This window comes from Saimiri boliviensis, chromosome 16 (genome assembly GCF_048565385.1).
Source record: "Saimiri boliviensis isolate mSaiBol1 chromosome 16, mSaiBol1.pri, whole genome shotgun sequence".
Taxonomy (NCBI): Eukaryota; Metazoa; Chordata; class Mammalia; order Primates; family Cebidae; genus Saimiri; species Saimiri boliviensis.
Window position 1 is genome coordinate 68359591 of NC_133464.1, and position 20077 is coordinate 68379667.

General features: G+C 42.5%; 1 protein-coding gene, 1 long non-coding RNA gene and 1 pseudogene across 2 annotated transcripts in view; 2 read left to right on the forward strand and 1 right to left on the reverse strand.

The window, feature by feature from the left end:
- LOC141581649 (uncharacterized) overlaps positions 1–2870 on the reverse strand; it is a 69395-nt gene extending 66525 nt beyond the window's left edge. The window contains exon 1 of the long non-coding RNA XR_012514417.1: positions 2743–2870. This is a non-coding gene — a long non-coding RNA (uncharacterized LOC141581649). The remainder of the gene's footprint in view (positions 1–2742) is intronic.
- Positions 2871–2974: 104 nt separating this feature from the next.
- KBTBD6 (kelch repeat and BTB domain containing 6) lies at positions 2975–6152 on the forward strand. The gene has a single exon (XM_003934391.4). The coding sequence runs from the start codon at positions 3286–3288 to the stop codon at positions 5326–5328; it is 2043 nt and encodes a 680-aa protein (XP_003934440.2). The 5' UTR covers positions 2975–3285; the 3' UTR covers positions 5329–6152.
- Positions 6153–8354: 2202 nt separating this feature from the next.
- LOC141581647 (eukaryotic translation initiation factor 3 subunit E pseudogene) lies at positions 8355–15522 on the forward strand (annotated as a pseudogene).
- The last annotated feature ends 4555 nt before the right edge of the window (positions 15523–20077 follow it).

Genomic DNA, 20077 nt, shown 5'->3' on the forward strand with positions numbered 1-20077 from the left:
ACTTGATCCTGAGAAAGTGGAGTCATTGAGTTAGGAAATTTCAAGAGACTCATTAATCAGGTTAAGAATTAAGTTTCATTTAGTACATGCTGAGAAATTGGGGATAACAGAAGAGTCAAGCACCAAGAGGCCTGAGACTCTGGGCAGGCTGAGTTCCTTAGAGATTTAGGCTAGTTTGAATTTAAGAGTACCAATGGCCTGCTTGTTTCATTTTTCCAGAGGACTGGTAAGGAGATTGCCGTTTTTGTAACAGTGGAAGTACTTGTTGAAGATCCTGAATAACCTTAGTACTGAAGGGAGTTCCTCCACTGGAGATAGAGATCCCCAAGAGGGGAAAATTCTTTCTGGAGCTTAACTTCAGTGGTGATAGTAGCTTGTTTACAGAGAAAAGCTTTTAAACACGCTGAAAACATGCCAACTATGGTTAGAATGTATTTGTACCCATGAGATTTTGAGAGCTGAATATATTTTCCAATGAAAACTAGGACCACAGAGTTGGCTCTTATCCCTACCCCACTTTACATGTTGACTAGGATCGTGTTTCTGGCAGATGGGGCAAGTTGAAGTTACCTGCTCAATATTAGGACATCCCTAACAATGTTTGTAGAGGAGATCTGTAAGATTTTCTTTGCCATAATGTGTAATCTCATGGAGGCTGCAGAATAAATTCTGGGTAAGGGACCAAGAGATATCAAACAGTTGTCTGGGTGTCTCCAAGACCCACCTGAGTTGATAAAACTATTAGCTTGTTTCTTTTTCACTTTTTCAGCCTCAGGTGCTGGCAGTTGTTATGTCTCAAATTTCTTAAGAGTTTCTGTCTTTAGAATAGGTTGAGCAGGCCGGGCACGGTGGCTCAAGCCTGTAATCCCAGCACTTTGGGAAGCCGAGGTGGGTGGATCACGAGGTCAAGAGATCGAGACCATCCCGGTCAACATGGTGAAACCCTGTCTCTACTAAAAATACTAAAAATTAGCTGGGCATGGTGGCACGTGCCTGTAATCCCAGCTACTCAGGAGGCTGAGGCAGGAGAATTGCCTGAACCCAGGAGGCGGAGGTTGTGGTGAGCCGAGATCGCGCCATTGCACTCCAGCCTGGGTAACAAGAGCGAAACTCCATCTCAAAAAAAAAAAAAAAAGAATAGGTTGAGCAAGGGGAAGTATACAAGTGATTCAGGAGGTGTTTTCTTGAGAAGCAGCAACCTTAGCATATTTTCAGCCAGTTAAGTTTCCTTTAGCTTTGTCAGTCCAGCTACTAGTGTGAGATTTGATTTTTGAGAATAGCTAATTGCTTGGATAGCTGTAAAGACTTAAATACACTAGTGACTTGGGTTCTGATGGGTACTTCTCCGTTGTCATAAAACTTTCATTCCATAGCATACCAAAATCATGTACAATTCCAAAAGTAAACTGGCTGTCTGTATAAATGTTAGTTCCCTTATCTTGTGCTAACATAAAAGTTTGAGTGAGCGCTTAAGAGTTCAATGATTTGGGCCAAATTAACATAGGTGGAGATTTCAGCTTCATAGGCTGTTGAAAATCTGCAATAGTGTATTCTGCTTAAAATTCCCCATTTGTACTCCTGGGGTAAGAACCATCTACAAAGAACAAGTTCTCTGAGAGGAGTTCTGGTGATATCGGGGTGAGGAAATGTAGGAGACTGGGTGATGGTGACACAGTCACAAGGTTGTCTTTCAGAGGGAATGGGAAGAAGAGAGGCTTGTTTTGACTATGGTGGACAGCGATGTGAGAGGAAGACAGTGGCAGGGTTTCACAGGAAGTGAGTCGAGAAGTGGAAACGTGTTTGGTGTTTTCAGTAATTGTTAACGTCTGAACTGCATGGGGTACATAAAGGTTGAGTGAATGACTCAAAATGAAGCCGGCTCTGATGGAGCAGCAACTTCATACAAGCAAGGGGAGAAATGCTTGCACCATTGGGTCTAAAAGGATGCTAAATTACTCACCAGGCCTCTGGCTTCCATTGTATTTTGTAGTGAGGACCCCCTAAAGTATGTCTTTTCTTTTGGGTAAAAAGGGGAAAGGGGAACTGAATATTGGAGAGTGGGAGAAGAGGCTGGAGAGGACTTCAGGTTTTGAAATGCAGATATGGACGAAAAGTCTCAAAGTCAGGCGATTGGAGGTGAATTCCTTTTAGTTATGGCAAGTAAGGACAGGCAGTTGTGGATAAGCCAGGGATCTAATTCAGCAGCAACAGCCAACCAATCCTACAAACTCTGAGTTCTCTCTTGGTATCAGGGAGAGGCATAGTGAGTAAAAAAAAAAAAAAAAAAAAAAAAAATCACATCTAACGGATGCATACACTAATACAAAATGTTAATAAGGGAACTGCGAAGTGGGAAGAGATATATAGAACTTCCCGGTCCCTTCTGCTCAATTTTTCTGTAAACCTAAGAATCAAACCTACTAATTAAAACACACACACACCCCTAAAAGGGATTTTCTGCTGCAAGGTTTTCTGTTTTCGGGGGTTGTTTTTCGTTTTCCTACAGGCTCATAATTTCAAATTAGTGGTGCTTCATTTTTTTTTTTTTATAAAGGTTGGAAGAAAACTTAAAACTTATAGAACCTTTACAATCTAAGAAGTGACTATTCTACAAACCAACAAATATTAACAGCGTCCTATAACCAACTCATTTAATCTTCACACAATCCTATGAAATACTACTGTTCCCACATTTCACAAAAGAAGAAGAAACAGTTCAGACAGAAGTCAAACAATACATACTAGAACGAGGCGACTACTTTGGATTCCAGAACCAGATTTCCAAACCACAAAATCGAACCTAGGAAGATTGGCGCTCTCGAGTGTCGTCAATAAAATAAGGACCATCAGAGAAGAATCGCGATATTACACAAACTACTATTCCCAACATGCAAAGCGGTGTCTTACCCTCAGTCTCGGCCCGGGGGTCCTAGAGCCCCAGCAGCCCTTGGGGCGCAAAAGGCATCCTGGGAGCGGTAGTTCTCCTGGGCGCCTAGTGTTGTCGCCCACGCGGCGATAGCAGCTTCTGCGGCTCCAAGCCAGCGGTTCCTGTGAAGGCGAGCAGAGGCGGAGAAAGGACGCGGGAGTGAGAGAGGGTGAGTCAGCCACTGTCTAAACGATAGAGGGAGGCGGCTCCTTGGGGTTGGGCTGAATTCAGTAAATGGGCTCGTGCTCCGGTTTCTTCGGACACGCTGCTACCTTAGCGTCAGCGAGGGAAGGGTGAGGAGGAGCCAGAGCCGGGTCCCGCAGCGGTTCTCGCCTTCAGCGCCCGTCGCCATCTCCACCATGCAGTCCCGGGAGGACGCCCCGCGCTCTCGCCGCCTCGCCAGTCCCCGCGGTGGGAAGCGGCCCAAGAAGATTCACATACCCACAGTTTCGGCCTTTTTCACGGGTCCAGAGGAACTAAAGGACACGGCCCATTCTGCCGCCCTGCTGGCACAGCTCAAGTCCTTCTATGACGCGCGGCTGCTGTGTGATGTGACCATCGAGGTGGTGACGCCTGGCAGCGGGCCTGGCACGGGTCGCCTGTTCCCCTGCAACCGCAACGTGCTAGCGGCTGCGTGTCCCTACTTCAAGAGCATGTTCACAGGTGGCATGTACGAGAGCCAGCAGGCCAGTGTGACCATCCACGATGTGGACGCCGAGTCCTTCGAGGTGCTGGTCGATTACTGCTACACGGGTCGTGTGTCTCTCAGTGAGGCCAACGTGGAGCGCCTGTACGCGGCCTCTGACATGCTACAGCTGGAGTATGTGCGGGAAGCCTGTGCCTCCTTCTTAGCCCGACGTCTGGAGCTGACCAACTGCACTGCCATCCTCAAGTTTGCAGACGCCTTTGGCCATCGCAAGCTGCGATCTCAGGCCCAGTCCTATATAGCTCACAACTTCAAGCAGCTCAGTCACATGGGTTCGATTCGGGAGGAGACTCTAGCAGATCTGACCCTGGCCCAGCTGTTGGCTGTCCTGCGCCTGGATAATCTGGACGTGGAGAGTGAGCAGACAGTGTGCCACGTAGCAGTGCAGTGGCTGGAGGCTGCTCCCAAAGAGCGGGGTCCCAGTGCTGCAGAAGTCTTCAAGTGCGTGCGCTGGATGCACTTCACTGAAGAAGATCAGGACTACTTAGAAGGGCTGCTGACCAAGCCCATAGTGAAGAAGTACTGCCTGGACGTTATTGAAGGGGCCCTGCAGATGCGCTATGGTGACTTGTTGTACAAGTCTCTGATGCCAGTGCCAAACAGCAGCAGCAGCAGCAGCAGCAGCAGCAGCAGCAACAACAACAACTCTGTCGTACCTGCAGCAGAAAATCCACCTCAGAGGCTGGGTATGTGTGCCAAGGAGATGCTGATCTTCTTTGGACACCCCAGAGATCCCTTTCTTTGCTGTGATCCGTACTCGGGGGACCTTTACAAAGTGCCCTCACCTTTGACCTGTCTTGCTCACACTAGGACTGTCACTACCTTAGCTGTCTGTATCTCTCCAGAGCACGACATCTACCTAGCTGCCCAGCCCAGGACAGATCTCTGGGTGTATAAACCAGGTCAGAATAGTTGGCACCAACTTGCAGATCGTATGCTGTGTCGTGAGGGCATGGATGTAGCATACCTCAATGGCTACATTTACATTTTGGGGGGGCGAGACCCTATTACTGGAGTTAAATTGAAGGAAGTAGAATGCTACAATGTTAAGAGAAACCAGTGGGCACTGGTGGCTCCACTGCCCCATTCGTTTTTATCCTTTGACCTATTGGTAATTCGGGACTATCTCTATGCTCTCAACAGTAAGCGCATGTTCTGTTATGATCCTAGCCATAATATGTGGCTGAAGTGCGTTTCTCTGAAGCGCAATGACTTTCAGGAAGCGTGTGTCTTCAATGAGGAGATCTATTGTATCTGTGACATCCCAGTCATGAAGGTCTACAACCCAGTTAGGGCAGAATGGAGACAAATGAATAATATTCCCTTGGTGTCAGAGACCAATAACTACCGGATTATCAAGCATGGCCAAAAATTGTTGCTCGTCACCTCTCGCACCCCACAATGGAAAAAGAACCGGGTGACTGTGTATGAATATGATATTAGGGGAGACCAATGGATTAATATAGGTACCACACTGGGCCTCTTGCAGTTTGATTCTAACTTTTTTTGCCTCTCTGCTCGTGTTTATCCTTCCTGCCTTGAACCTGGTCAGAGTTTCCTCACTGAAGAAGAAGAAATACCAAGTGAATCTAGCACTGAATGGGACTTAGGTGGATTCAGTGAGCCAGAGTCTGAGTCAGGAAGTTCAAGTTCTATTTCTGATGATGATTTTTGGGTGCGTGTGGCACCTCAGTGAAATGCACAGGATCAGCAGGGTTTGTTGTAACTGAATTGAAACACTAAGTTGTTTTTACTGTTTTGGAATATATCTTAAATATCCTTTTTGTTCCCAAAGGGGAGAAAAAGTTGATTAGCTGGTTTGGTTTAGAAAAAATAATGTTTGAAATATGAGGGTAATTTAATACTACAAATTTTAACACTCAAAGCAACCTTTTAATAATTTTCTCTGCGGAGAATCCAGTGTTTATTTATTTAGTAAGTTTATGTTTTATAAAACTAATTTAGTCTTTTGATAAATTTTACATTTTGTTTATTGCCATAAGCACTGTGGCAGTAACTTTTGAATTTTAATTTTTATAATAGAAAAAGGATTACGAATTGCTAGGCAGTGTTTTGAAAGCATATCTTTTTCTTCAGAACAATGTAGATTTCCAAAATGGTTAACCTAAAGGGTCTTTATAAAATATAAGTTAAACATAGTTTGGGAAGTTTTAGTTTTGTTTTCTTCTATGAAGAAAAAAGTGCAGGCCAGGCGCAGTGGCTCACGCCTGTAATCCTAGTACTTTGGGAGGCCTAGGTGGGTGGATCACTTGAGGTCAGGAGTTCAAGACCAGCCTGGTCAATATAGTGAAACCCCATCTCTACTAAAAATACAAAAAAAAAAAAAAAGAATTAGCCAGACGTGGTGGCATGTGCCTGTAATCCTAGCTACTTGGGAGGCTGAGGCAGGAGAATTTCTGGAACCTGGGAGGTGGAGGCTGCAGTGAGCCAAGATTGGGCCACTGCACTCCCACCTGGGCGACAGAGCAAAACTGTCTCAAAAAAAAAAAAAAAAAGAAAGCATATGTGTATTAGGGTGACTAAATGGTGACTTCATTTATAATAATACAGAGAATAACTATAAGCTCACTGACAGTAAAGACAAACAACAAACTAGGATTCCACTGTTTGAAAAGAAGTTTCATTGTAATTTTGGAATTTAGAATGTATATTTGCAAAGTGACCAATTTTCATCTAAAAAAGTATATGCTAGTTGTGTCACCAAATCATCTAAAAACTTAAAGAAAAAAAGTAACTTGCTTTGTGGGTTTGTATTGTTGCTCTAAAGCTGATACATGCTTCATTGAATCAGAGGAGTAATCCTCTTTTCCACTGAACATGTATAAATTTCACTGGATTGTATACATTTTTATCTGTTGCCTTAAAAAATTATGTGATTCTCAATATGTTTTACCTGCACAGTTTTGGTGTTCATCTTAGAGAATTCTACAGCAGAAGTGATATTTCTTTACTGTTTTGTGAGGTAATACTGATACTGAAAATATATATAAGCTAAAAACAGTACTTCATTGATATCAGTAGTCATTGTGTTAACTATAAAGTCAAGTGCCAGCAAAGACCTTTAAAACTGTAAAGTTGTGTATAGAACTGTTTTGTGTTGCATGGAAATATTCTGTCAGCTTTTTGAAGTCACTAAGTGTTCTTGATTATCAGCTTGAAGGTATTTTTGTATTACAAGTTGACAGTTGCTGGGTATAGTGGCTCATCCCTATAATCCTAGCAATTCAGGGGGCTGAAGTTGGGAGGATTGCTTGAGCCCAGGAATTTGAGACCAGCCTGGGCAACACAGCAGGACCCCATCTCCACAAAAGTGAAAAAACTATATCTGACCGTGATGGCTCAAGTCTGTAGTCCCAGCTACTTGGAAGGATCACTTGAATGTAGGATCAACTGAGTCTAGGAGTTCGGGGCTGTAGTGAGGTGTGATCTGCAGCTGTAGTCATAGCTCTCCACAGCTATGATCATAGCTCACTGCAGCTGGCAGCCATGATCATGCCTCTGCACTCCAGCCTGGGCAACAGAACGAGACCACATCTTTTAGAAAAACAAAGTTGATAGTTAAAGAACATAAGTGGATGATGGCATTTGAGGCCGCTAGTGAAAGTATGTTTTCTCTAAAATATTTCTCTAATAGTGATATAAATGGCTATTTTATTATGATGTTTGTATGTGTTTTGTATTTCTCTGTAAACCATGCTCCAGTGTTTGTTTTTCTGTGACCGTATTGTAAGAGAAAGTCCAGGAACAGAGACTAAATCCCACGAAACTGACATTGTTAAACATACTAAAACAAAAGTACTCAATCTCTGGAAGATTTAATATATGATGGTTGACATGATACATGTACATGATAAGTGACCAGATGCTTATGGTCTACATTTTCCCTTATGCTGTTAGTATTACCTTCCTTAGTCTTTGTTCATTAACATGCTAATTCCTCTTCGGTGTTTATTTTCTACTGACAGAATGCTAACATTTCTTACACCCTGGCAGAAGGGAGAGGAATGTGCTTTGGGGTGGGTAACTAAATTTTTGAGTGAAATATCATAAGATGAAAATGAAAAGAGGGAGACACAAAAAGAGTCATAACAAAAAACAATTGGGTTTTTTTAGCCATTTTAACTGGCTGTTTAAATAGTCTACAAGACATTCATGTTTAACATTACTTTTAGTGAAATGAAATGTGCTATACTAGTATATGCTTTAAAAGGGAAATGTGCTTTAGTGGCTTAAGGCTAAATTTTGGTCATTTGACATCAGGGATGTCATAAGTATTGCACTTAATACATGCCTATTTCTCATCAGTGTTATTTTTCGTGCCAGCGTTTTCTTCTCCATTATCTTGTTGATTGCTTTTTGTTCTCTGAGGTTGAAACATGACAGTGCTTATCTCAGCCAGATTACCCACCTGCAGAATTAAGGAAAGCAATTTATGTATGAAAGAAATTCTCAAATTCGTCATTCTCAACATTTGAATTAAAGCTAGACTAAATAATAATATATCGTGGGAATGATTTTGGTTTTGTGATATTTTTGTGAATTAAGGAATAGATGTTAACCATTATTTTATAGGAAAGTGATTTGTATGTGGTTAATTACAAATAAAACTGGTACCAGAACTTATGCTTCCTGATTATTTACTTCAGTGATTCCACTAAATGTATAAAACTTTTGCATGTGCAGTGAATCAGGGGTCCCAAGTCCTGAGGCTGCGGACCCGTACCTGTCTGTGACCTGCTAGGAACTGGGTTCACACAGGGAGCTGCAGGCAAGTTAAGCACTAGCTCTCCCTCCTATTAGATCAGCAGTGGCATTAGATTCTTATAGGATCGTGAACTCTATTGTGAACTGTGTGTGTAGAGGATCTATGTTGCATGTTCCTAATGAGAATCTAATTAATGCCTGATGATCTGAGGTGGACCGGTTTCATCTTGAAACTATCCCCATACGCCTAGTTGTGGAAACTCGTCCCTGGTGCCAAAAAGGTTGGGGATCACTGCAGTGAATGATACACCTAGCAGTGCGGAAATCCCTTTTTGACAGGAAAACATACTCGTCTAGTTTTCTGATTAATCCACACATCTTTTAGCAATTCTTAATACAATGTCATTTGTAGGACTACCATCTGTAAGATTTAGAATGATGGTAGATAATTAAGAGATTAATTATCTTTTGTATTTATGTCCCTGTAGTCTGAAAAGCTGAGAACCCAAATTATTGCAAATTCTTTTGAATATAAATGATAAGTAGTATTAGGGTTTTCAAAAGGATAAAATAGAAATAAATTTAGCCACTAACTTGTCTAAATATGGATTAAAGATTAAAATTAAGTTATAATAGCTCTTTTTCATTTTTAATTGAGCAGAGATTTCTTTAATTTTTGTATCTTGCTGAGAATCTGAGGAAAGCTTTTGATCCATTCCCAAGCAAAAGGCACATAATTTATAATTTCAAGGATGTTTCACATTTCTGAAGCTTATCAGACCCAAGGTAAGAGCACTTGTAATAGGATCTCTCTTGCCATACCTGCTTAAAAACGTCAACACCCCTTTCATTATTCTAAATAATCTGAGTTTTTGTTGTTGTTGTTGTTATTTTTAATAGAGATAGGGTCTTTATTAGTCTGTTCTCACAGCGCTAATAAAGGCATACCCAAGACTGGGTAATTTATAAGGAAAAGCAGGTTTAATGGACTCAGAGTTCCAGGTGGCTGGGGAGGCCTCACAATCATGGTGGAAGGTGAAAGAGGAACAGGCCAGGAAAGGTGACTTACACCTGTAATCCCAGCACTTTGGGCGGCCAAGGTAGGCGGATCACCTGAGATCAGGAGTTCGATATCAGCCTGGCCAACATGGCAAAACCCTGTTTCTACTTGAAAAATACAAAAATTCTTCCTCTTTCTCTTTCTTCCTCTTCTTTACTCTTTTTCTTATTATTCTTTTTTTTTTTTTTTTTTTTTTTGAGACGGAGTTTCGCTGTTGTTACCCAGGCTGGAGTGCAATGGCACAATCTCGGCTCACCGCAACCTCCGCCTCCCAGGTTCAGGCAATTTTCCTGAAAAAAAAAAAAAAGAAAAAAGAAAAATACAAAAATTAGCTAGGCATGGTGACAGGCACCTGTAGTCCCAGCTACTCTGGAGGCTGAGGCAGGAGAATCACTCGAATCCAGGAGGCAGAGGTTGCAGTGAGTTGAGATCATGCCACTGCACTCCAGCCTAGGTGACGGAGTGAGACTCCATCTCAAAAAAAAAAAAAAAAAAAAAAAAAGGTCACACCTTTCATGGCAACAGGCAAGAGAAAGCATGTGCAGAGGAACTCCCCTTTATAAAACTGTCAGATCTCATGAGACTTATTCACTCATGATTCAGTTACTCCCACTGAGCCCCTCCCATGACATATGGGAATTATGGGATCTACAATTTGAGATTCAGGTGGGGACACAGACAAACCATATTAGAGTCTCATTATGTTGCCTAGGCTAGAGTGCAGTGGCACAATCATAGCTCACTGTAAACTCGAACTCCTGGGCTCAAGCCATCCTCCCACCTTAGCCTCCTGAGTAGCTAGGACTACAGACACATACCAACATGACCAGCTCATTTTTTTGTTGTTATTTAAATAATAAACTCATGGCCTCAAGTTTTATTCTCCTGCCTCAGCCTCCCAAAGTGCTGGAATTACATGTATAAGCCACCAAGTCCAGCCTTATCCCAACTAAGGCTTTATTATTTAGTCATTTATTTTATTTTTATTGAGACAGAATCTTGCTCTATTTCCCAGGCTGGAATGTGGTGGTGCGATCTCAGCTCACTGCACACTCCACCTCCCAGGTTCAAGTGACTCTCCTGCTTCAGCCTCTTGAGTAGCTGGGATTACAGGTGCCGGCCACTATACCCAGCTAATTTTTGTATTTTTAGTAGAGGTGGGGTTTCACCATGTTGGCCAGGCTGGTCTCTTTTATCCATGTAAGGTCTTCCACAGTTACATCCCAAGTCTGCATTAAGATTTCAGAGGCTAGCTTTCCCCAGAGTAAACTTAAAGCATTTCTCAGGCAGAAACAGAATCAGCTGTGAAGATGTATGAAGATCCAGCAACTACAAGGCAAATCCAATCAACCAGGGATGGTAGGATGCTATTTGACTACCTGGCGGGCCAGCATGGCTTTAGGCAGGGATATTTAGATATGCTGTACAGATAGGCAAAATTCCAATGTGAGTGTGAAAATTAATCAGGAGCAGTAGAATATATATTTTTAGAGTGTTGATGAATTATTAATTTACAGATTAGCTGTGTTTTGCTTCACTTGCTAGTGCATTGAAGGTTCCAGCAACAGATAGGTAATAATTCTGTGAGTTCCCCACTCCAGTCTCTTCAGCAGAGAACATGGCTCACTCACTGGTCTCTGTTTTCTTCAGTTACCCCAAAGGTCACAATAATATTGTTAATCTCTTCCTTTACCAATCACAGTATCTTAATGCAATTCAGACAATGTGTCCACACATTCCTCACTATTTGACTACAGCAATTATAACAAACAAGGCTGTTTGAAAACTTCAGCAGGTGCACTAAAAGATCTAGTCAGTTATTCAACAGGAGTTTTACACATATAAAGACCCAATTACAGAATTTGTGGAATGCTTGTGTGTTAACTTTGACTTTGATGGGGCTCAGAAAAAGCTGAGGGAATGTGAATCAGTGTTCGTGAGTGACTTCTTGGTAGCTTGTCTTGAGGATTTCACTGAAAATACCCATCTCTTCATATTTGAGACTTTCTGTTACAGCTACCAATATATCAGCATTAACATATTGGCAGATAAACTGAACATGACTCCAGAAGAAACTGAAAGGTGGGCTGTAAATTTGATTAGACATGCAAGACTGGATGCCTAGATTGATTCTAACTTAGGCCATGTGGTTATGGGTAATAATGCAGTCTCACCCTATCAGTAAGTGATTGAAAAGACCAAAAACCTTTCTTTTAGAAGCCAGATGTTGGCCATGAATATTGAGAAGAAAATCAGAATAGCAGGTCACAGGCTTCTAACTGGGCAACTCAAGAGTCTGCCTTCTACTGAAAAACTGTAAAGATGAAAACACTATGGGCCAGGTACAGTGGCTCACGCCTGTAATCCCAGCACTTTGGGAGACCAAGGCAAATGGATCACCTGAGGTCAGGAGTTCAAGACCAGCCTGGCCAACATGGTGAAACCCCATCTCTACTAAAAATACAAAAATTAGCTGGGCATGGTGGTGGGTGCCTGTAATCTCAGCTACTTGGGAGGCAGAGGCAGGAGAATTGCTTGAACGCAGGAGGCGGAGGTTGCAGTGAGCCGAAATCATGCCATTGCACTCCAGCCTAGGTGATGAGAGCAAGACTCCATCTTAAAACATACATAAATGAAAGAAAAAAACTATAAAACTATTGTATAAAGAGTGATGTACATTTTAGAAACAAGATATTGAGTATAAATTTTGAAGAACTGGAATAAATTGGCTATGATTCATTTGAAAAAAAATTAGCCAGGTGTGGTGGCACATGCCTATGGTCCCAGCTACCTGGAAGGCTGTGGTGGGAGGATTGCTGGAATCCTGGAGGTCAAGGCTACAGTGAGCTGTTATCATGCCACTGTACTCCAGCCCGGGTGACAGAGCAAGACCCTGTCTCATAAAAAACAACAGAAAAAAACCCTAGTCAGTATTGAGTCACCTTTTTCCAATGAAGTCAAACTTTTACATTCTTGCCTCCAAAGCTAAAATTGCTTCTTGGAACTGCTATGTCTTAATCAGGAATATTCTTTGGGGGCAAACTAATCCTTAATTCTTAGAAAACTAACCAAATCAGATTTGTGTAAGTAGGGCAAAAATGTTCTTCCAAAACGAATATGCCTTAAAGAAAGAGCCAGGAATCTCAATTATAAGCAACAGAACCTTAATTTTTTATATAATCTCAAGAAAATGAAATAGGATTTTTTTGCCTATCATGACAAGAAAATCTAGCAACGGCACTCATTTCAAACAGCCTAATCCAGAGTCTCAATGTTTACAGGGCTTTCTTTATACAGAGAATATATCATGGGACAATGTTTTCTCTCACTTTATGCATTAGTTAGCACATAGGTTGGTCATACGTAATAGAGACCCTATAATTCTTTTCTTTTCTCTTTTTTTAGAGACAGGGTCTCTTTCTGTCACCCAGGTTGGAGTGCAGTGGCATGATCATAGCTCACTGCAGCCTCGATCGCTTGGACCCAAGTGACCCTCCTAACTCAACCTTCCGTGTAGCTGGGCCCACAGGCATGCACCACCATGCCTGGCTAATTTTTTTTTTAGTAAAGACAAGGTCTCACTATGTTGCCCAGGCTGAGACTCCCTAGTTCTTTAAATAAGCTCCTTATATAAAAGTCCAATCTCTTATGTGGAGCCTAATCTACAAAGTCATCTGAGACCCAGGCATTTCTGTCTTCCTGTTCTGCTATCCTTACTTAGGGTGTTGCCCAGACCATATGGTCCAAGGTAGGCCATCCTCATGTCCACATTCCAGCCATCAACAAAGAAAGGGAAGGGGAGGGCATGACTCTCCCTGTGAGGGAAATTGTGCATATTGCTTCTGGTGCATGGAACTACCCAGATCTTAACTACATGGCCACATCTAGCTGCAGGGATGCCTGGGAGAGGTATTTCTCTATTCTGGATCAGCATGTATCTAGGTAGAATTTAGCCATTCCTTCTTGTAGGACAGGAGAGAAAGCCTATTCCATTTTAAAATTTTTTATCTTTTTTTTTTTTTTTAATAGAGATAAGGTCTCCATGTATTGCCTAGGCTCATCTCAAACTCCTGGGCACAAATGATCCTCTCACCTCAGCCTGTTAAAGTGCTGGGACTATAGGTGTGAGCAACCAGGCCTGGCCTAAAGGCTATTAGTTTAAATAGCAATCTGTACTGCACCATCCATAAGGTTACATTTTATCACATGACAGCCAGAATGATTGCCAGGACTCTCAAGACCCATATCACACCAGCTTAGAAACCCTAGTTGGAAAAGAAACTATTTTGTGTTAGTGAGTTCTCAACCTTGGAGAAGATGGCCAGGCTGAGGACACACTTTTTCATAAGCAGCTCTGGTCCCTGAGAATGTGGGGGACATCAGCTTGTGTGCAATGAAAAGCATTCATTGGAGATGCAGGTCCTGTATGGCTGGAGTGGCAAAAGCAGCGCTTGAACTTGGGCCTCCAAAGGCACCCTTGGTTCTAGGAGGGACTGGGTCAGCCAGGGTGCTTGTAGTTGGCTATCCAAGCCTGGAGGTGGCTGTATGGTGCACCAGAGGAAGTGCTGAGCTCCTCCAGACCGTGGTGGCAAGAGGAGCGTGAGAGTGAAGGGTCAGTCAAGGGTAAGGAAACAGAGGCTCTCCACCAGGCCTAAGCTTGAGTGATTGGAGAACACCCATCCCAGGGGTTTCTGCAACACACATAACATGGTTAGCCCTCACACCCCAGAAACACTCACTCAAGGAGCTCCCTGGCTCCTGCTGCTGCTTGGTACAGAAAAGGAAAGGGCACATAATCTTGGTTTCTTTTTCGTGTTTTCTTTTTCTTTTTTTTTTTTTAGACATGTCTCGCTCTGTTGCCCAGGCTGGGGTGCAGTGGCAGAATCTTGGCTTATTGCAACCTCTGCCTCCCAGGCTCAGGTGATCCTCCCACCTCAGCCTCCTGAGTAGCTGGGACTACAGACATGCACCACCATGCCTGGCTAATTTTTGGATTTTTAGTAGAGACCAGGTTTGCCATGTTGCCCAGCTGGCCTTAAACTCCTGGGTTCAAGCAATCTAATTGCTTTAGCCTCCAAACATGCTGGGATTATAGGCATGAGCCACCATGTCTGGCCCCAACTTGTTTTGATTAAATAAAGCTTCATATTCTGAATTCTGGTACCATAGATCCTGAGCCAAATTCATGTCTTGGCATTGTATCTTGGAATGTTCCAACTTCCTAAGTGGAAAGAAAAAAGCACTGAGAAATAACTGTGTAATCAATGGCAGTATTAATTATCTTAGCAAATGTTGCTTCTGTTAAGAAAACAGATATCAGAATTTTAGGTTAATATTGAAAACTAGAAATGTCTTAGCACTTACTAGGCTGGCTAGCAGCATTCCAGCATTTTCTGTGCCTGAATCATCTTTGCAGTGCTGTATGAATATCTCCCCCTTTGCTGAAGTTCAGACCATTAGCCACAATAGCTTATTCAAAGCTTAGTTTCTTGCCCATTTATTGTACTAATTTCAGGTTAATTATGGTTTAGTCAATATATACATATAGTATCATTTTTTGTGTTTGTGAAAACTTCAAAACACCTTTCAGAAAACCTTTTAGATAGTTACTTCTGTCAAGTATGTGATTCCATTCTGTTCATTTTTACTAATCTCTCATAAACTTAAAGATACTGGGCCCAGTGGCTCATGTCTGTAATCCCAGGACTATGGGAGGCTGAGGTAGTTGAATGGCTTGAGCCCAGGAGTTTGAGACCAACCTGGACAACTTGGTAAAACCCTATCTCTACAAAATATAGGAAAATTAACCAGGTATGGTGGCATGTGCCTGTGATCCCAGCTACTCGGGAGGCTGAGGTGGGAGGATCACTTAGCCTAGAAGGTCAAGGCTCTAATGAGAGCCGTGATTACGCCACTGCACTTCAGCCTGGGTGACAGAGTGAGACCCTTTCTCAAAAAACAAAGAGTAGGGCCAGGCACTATGGCTCACGGCTGTAAATCCCAGCACTTTGGGAGGCTGAAGTGGATGGATCACCTGAGGTGGGGAGGTCAAGACCAGCCGGACCAACATGGTAAAACTCTGTCTTAACTAAAAATACAAAAATTAGCTGGGTTTGGTGGTACAAACCTGTAGTCCCAGTTTAGTTTAAAATTAAAAACTTAAAATTTTTAATTTAAACTTAAAAGTTTCTAACTTAAAGTTAAAAACTTAAAGACTTTTTTTTTTTTTTTTTTTTTTTTTGAGACGGAGTTTCACTCTTGTTACCCAGGCTGGAGTGCAATGACGCGATCTCGGCTCACCGCAACCTCCGCCTCCTGGTTCAGGCAATTCTCCTGCCTCAGCCTCCTGAGTAGCTGGGATTACAGGCACGCGCCACCATACCCAGCTAATTTTTTGTATTTTTAGTAGAGACGGGGTTTCACCATGTTGACCAGGATGGTCTCGATCTCTTGACCTCGTGATCCACCCGCCTCGGCCTCCCAAAGTGCTGGGATTACAGGCTTGAGCCACCGCGCCCGGCCCTTTTTTTTTTTTTAATGGAGTTTTGCTGATGTCACCGAGGCTGGAGTACAGTGTCGTGATCTCAGCTCACTGCAACCTCTGCCTCCCAGGTTCAAGCAATTCTCCTGCCTTAGCCTTCCAAGTAGCTGAGATTCCAGATTTCAGATTGCCCACCACCACACCTGGCTTATTTTTATATTTTTAGTACAGATGGGTTTCACCATCATGGCTGGGCTGGTCTCGCTCCTGACCTCAGGTGATCACCTTGACCTCCAAAAGTGTTGGGATTACAGGTGTAAGCCACCATGAAGACAGGATTTTTTCTATATGCTGTGAACAGACTCTTCGCCATATTTTACACTAGTTAGTACTTGTTTGGTATCACGATCTCATTGCTTGCTTTACAGTAGGCTCTTCTCACACACTGCAAGTATTCAGTTTATTGATCTATTCATTCTTTATTATGTGTCTCCTCCATTAGAATATATATGAGGCTGGGTGCAGTGGCTCACACCTGTAATCCTAGCACTTTGGGAGGCCAAGGCAGTAGATGGCTTGAGTCCAGGAGTTCAAGACCAGCCTGGCTAAGATGGCAAAACCCTATCTCTACTAAAAATCCAAAAATTAGCCAGGCATCTGTACCTATAGTCACCAAAAAAAGAAGAATGTATACGTCATCATAGCAGGGACCATTTCTATCTTTTTCAAAGTTCCTAGCAATAAGTACCAGGTGCAGCATTGGCACCCAATGAATATTCATTGAAGAAATAAATGTGTTTGGTGCTTGTTCACATTTATATGACAAACACCTGCATTTATAGCTCTCATCTTTTTGTCAATTTTCCAGCTTTGCAGTAGAGCTATTATTAAACTGCTTTATCTGGTTGTTATAGCAACCCAGAGGCTTCCAGAACTACAGGTTGTTTCTGATGTGCATATTCTGCCAGAAAACCAAAAACACGCAGTGTTTTTAATCACAGAATAATGATGTTATTATAAATAACACATTTCTCACACTATATGTTTTTCTCTTTTATGAACATGGTGGGGAATTAGAATGGAAACACAAATCTGTTTAAAGCAATAAAAGCTGGGGCAGGGGGGCGAACAAAGCAATGTGATACACACCTCCACTCCCAACAGTTTGTTTCCTGCAAGTTTCTCCACCTTTCCACCAGCACTCATAAATTTAGTCAGGTTTTCAGTCCAAGTTGTTAAAGGAATTTTGAAAGCTAATCGCTACAAAACAAACTCTGAAAACCTCTGTTACAGCCTAAACATTTCCTCTTTTTCTCTTAGTTGCCTATTGCTTAAATTTCATGTTAAATTAGCAAAATGGTAATAGTTTTCTAAAATTGAGACTTGCTCTGAAAAAGACCCCAAATCAGGTATTTGCCCACCCCCATCCCTCCACTCACATTTTAGGGCAGGAACTAAGAAGAGTTTTTAAGAAATGTTTTTAAATTAATTTAAAAAATTGTTTGGCAACAAAGTATCACTCTGCTGCCCAGGCTGGAGTGCAGTGGCACAATCGTAGCTCACTGAAGGCTTGAACTCCTGGGTTCAGAGGATCCTCTCACCTCAGCCTCCCAAATAGCTGGAACTACAGGTATAGGCCACCATAGTGAGCTAATTTTTGTTTTTGTTTTGTTTTTGGGTTTTTTTGGTAGAGGCGGGGTCTCACTATGTTGCCCAGGCTGATCCCAAACTACTGTTTCAGTTTCCCAGAGTACTGGAATCACATGTATGAGCTATCATGCTGAGCCTAATTGTTTTTAATTATTTTTTTTTTAAGAGATGGGGTCTTGTGTTGACTAGGCGGGATTGCAGTAGCTATTCACAGGTGCAGTTCCACTACTAATCAGCATGGGAGGTTTGACTTGCTTCATTTCTGAGCTGGGCCAGTTCATTACTCCTTAGGCAACCTGGTAGTCTCCTGCTCTTGCAAGATCACGGTATTGATGCCAAACTTAGTGCAGACAACCAATCAGCATAGTGCACTTCCTCCTAGACTCAAGGGATCCTCCTGCCTCAGCCTCCCAAGTAGCTGGGATTTCAGGTGCATGCCACCACACTTGGCTACAAGGGTTTTATTAAACTGGGTTAGGTCATCATAGAACACTCATCATTATTTCAATTAACAGGGTTTATCTGAGCCAATCCATCAGCCATGTATATAGTTTTTAAAAGGCAGAGTTTATTTTGTAATAGTAGATACCTAAGGGGAGTTTATGGAGTTTACATGATTTTTTTTTTTTTTTTTTTTTTTTTTTGAGACGAAGTTTCACTCTTGTTACCCAGGCTGGAGTGCAATGGCGCGATCTCAGCTCACCGCAACCTCCACCTCCTGGGTTCAGGCAATTCTCCTGCCTCAGCCTCCTGAGTAGCTGGGATTACAGGCACGTGCCACCATGCCCAGCTAATTTTTTGTATTTTTAGTAGAGACGGGGTTTCACCATGTTGACCAGGATGGTCTCGATCTCTCGACCTCGTGATCCACCCGCCTTGGCCTCCCAAAGTGCTGGGATTACAAGCTTGAGCCACCGCGCCTGGCCGTTTACATGATTTTTTAATGATTGCCATTCTAACTAGCGTGAGATGGTATCTCAATGTAGTTTTGATTTGCATTTCTCTAATGACCAGTGATGATGAGTATTTTTTCATGTTTGTTGGCCTCATATGTGTCTTCTTTTGTAAAGTGTCTGTTCATATCCTTTGCCCACTTTTGAATGGGCTTGTTTTTTTCTTGTAAATCTATTTTAGTTCTTTGTAGATGTTGGATATTAGCGCTTTGTCAGATGGGTAGATTGCAAAAAGTTTTTCCCATTCTGTTGGTTGCTGATTCACTCTAATAATTATTTCTTTTGCTGTGCAGAAGTTGTGGAGTTTGATTAGGTCCCATTTGTCTATTTTGGCTTTCGTTGCCATTGCTTTTGGTGTTTTAGTCATGAAGTCCTTGCCTACGCCTATGTCCTGAATGGTTTTGCCTAGGTTTTCTTCTAGGTTTTCTATGGTGTTAGGTCTTATGTTTAAGTCTTTAATCCATCTGGAGTTAATTTCAGTGTAAGGTGTCAGGAAGGGGTCCAGTTTCAGCATTCTGCACATGGCTAGCCAGTTTTCTCAACACCATTTATTAAACAGGGAATCCTTTCCCCACTGCTTGTTTTTGTCAGGTTTACATGACAATTAATTAAACAGTTTTTTTCATCACTCCCAAAAGAAACCCCGTACCCATTAGCAGTCACTGTCCATTTCTTCTCAGCTTCATGCCTCTCCCTCAAACCAAGGCAACCACTAATCTACAATTTGTAGAAGTGAAACCCTAACCCCTAGTACATATGTGAAGGAAACCCTAACCCCCAGTATATATGTGACTATATTAGAAGATACCTTTAAGGAGGTAATTAAGTTAAAATGAAGCCATAAGGGTGCCACGGTTGCTCAGGTCAGTTGTCCTGGCTCTTGAGGAGGCAAGGCTACGTGTTCGAGGCATCGGGCAACAGAGAAAGCTCTCCTCCATTGAAAAAAAAAAGAAGAGGAGAAGGAGGCCGGGTGCAGTGGTTCACGCCCACCTGTAATCCCAGCACTTTGGGAGGCCAAGGCAGGTCTATCACCTGAGATCAGGAGTTCAAGACCAACCTGGCCAACATGATGAAACCCCATCTCTACTAAAAATACAAAAATTAGCCAGGCATGGTGGCAGGCACCTGTAATCCCAGCTACCCAGAAGGCTGAGGCAGGAGAATTGCTTGAACCCAGCAGGCAGAGGATGCAGTAAGCCAAGATCATGCTACTTCACTCCAGCCTGGGCAAAAGAGGGAGACTCCATTTCAAAAACAAAATAAAAGAAGAGGAGATTAGGACACAAAGAAACACCAGGAATGCACTGGTACAGAGGAAAGGCCACATGAGGAGATGGCCACAGAGAGAAAGTAGAAAGGCCACAGAGAGAAGGTGGCCATCTGCAAGCCAAGGAGAAAGGCCTCAGAAGAAACCACACCTGCTGGTACCTTGATCTTGAGCTTCCAGCCTCCAGAACTCTGAGGAAATAACTTTCTGTTATTTAGGCCATCCAGATAGTTACATTTTGTTATGGCAGGCCCAGCAGACTAATACACTGTGCATTTTTACTTTCTTTACTGTGTTCTTTGAGGCACA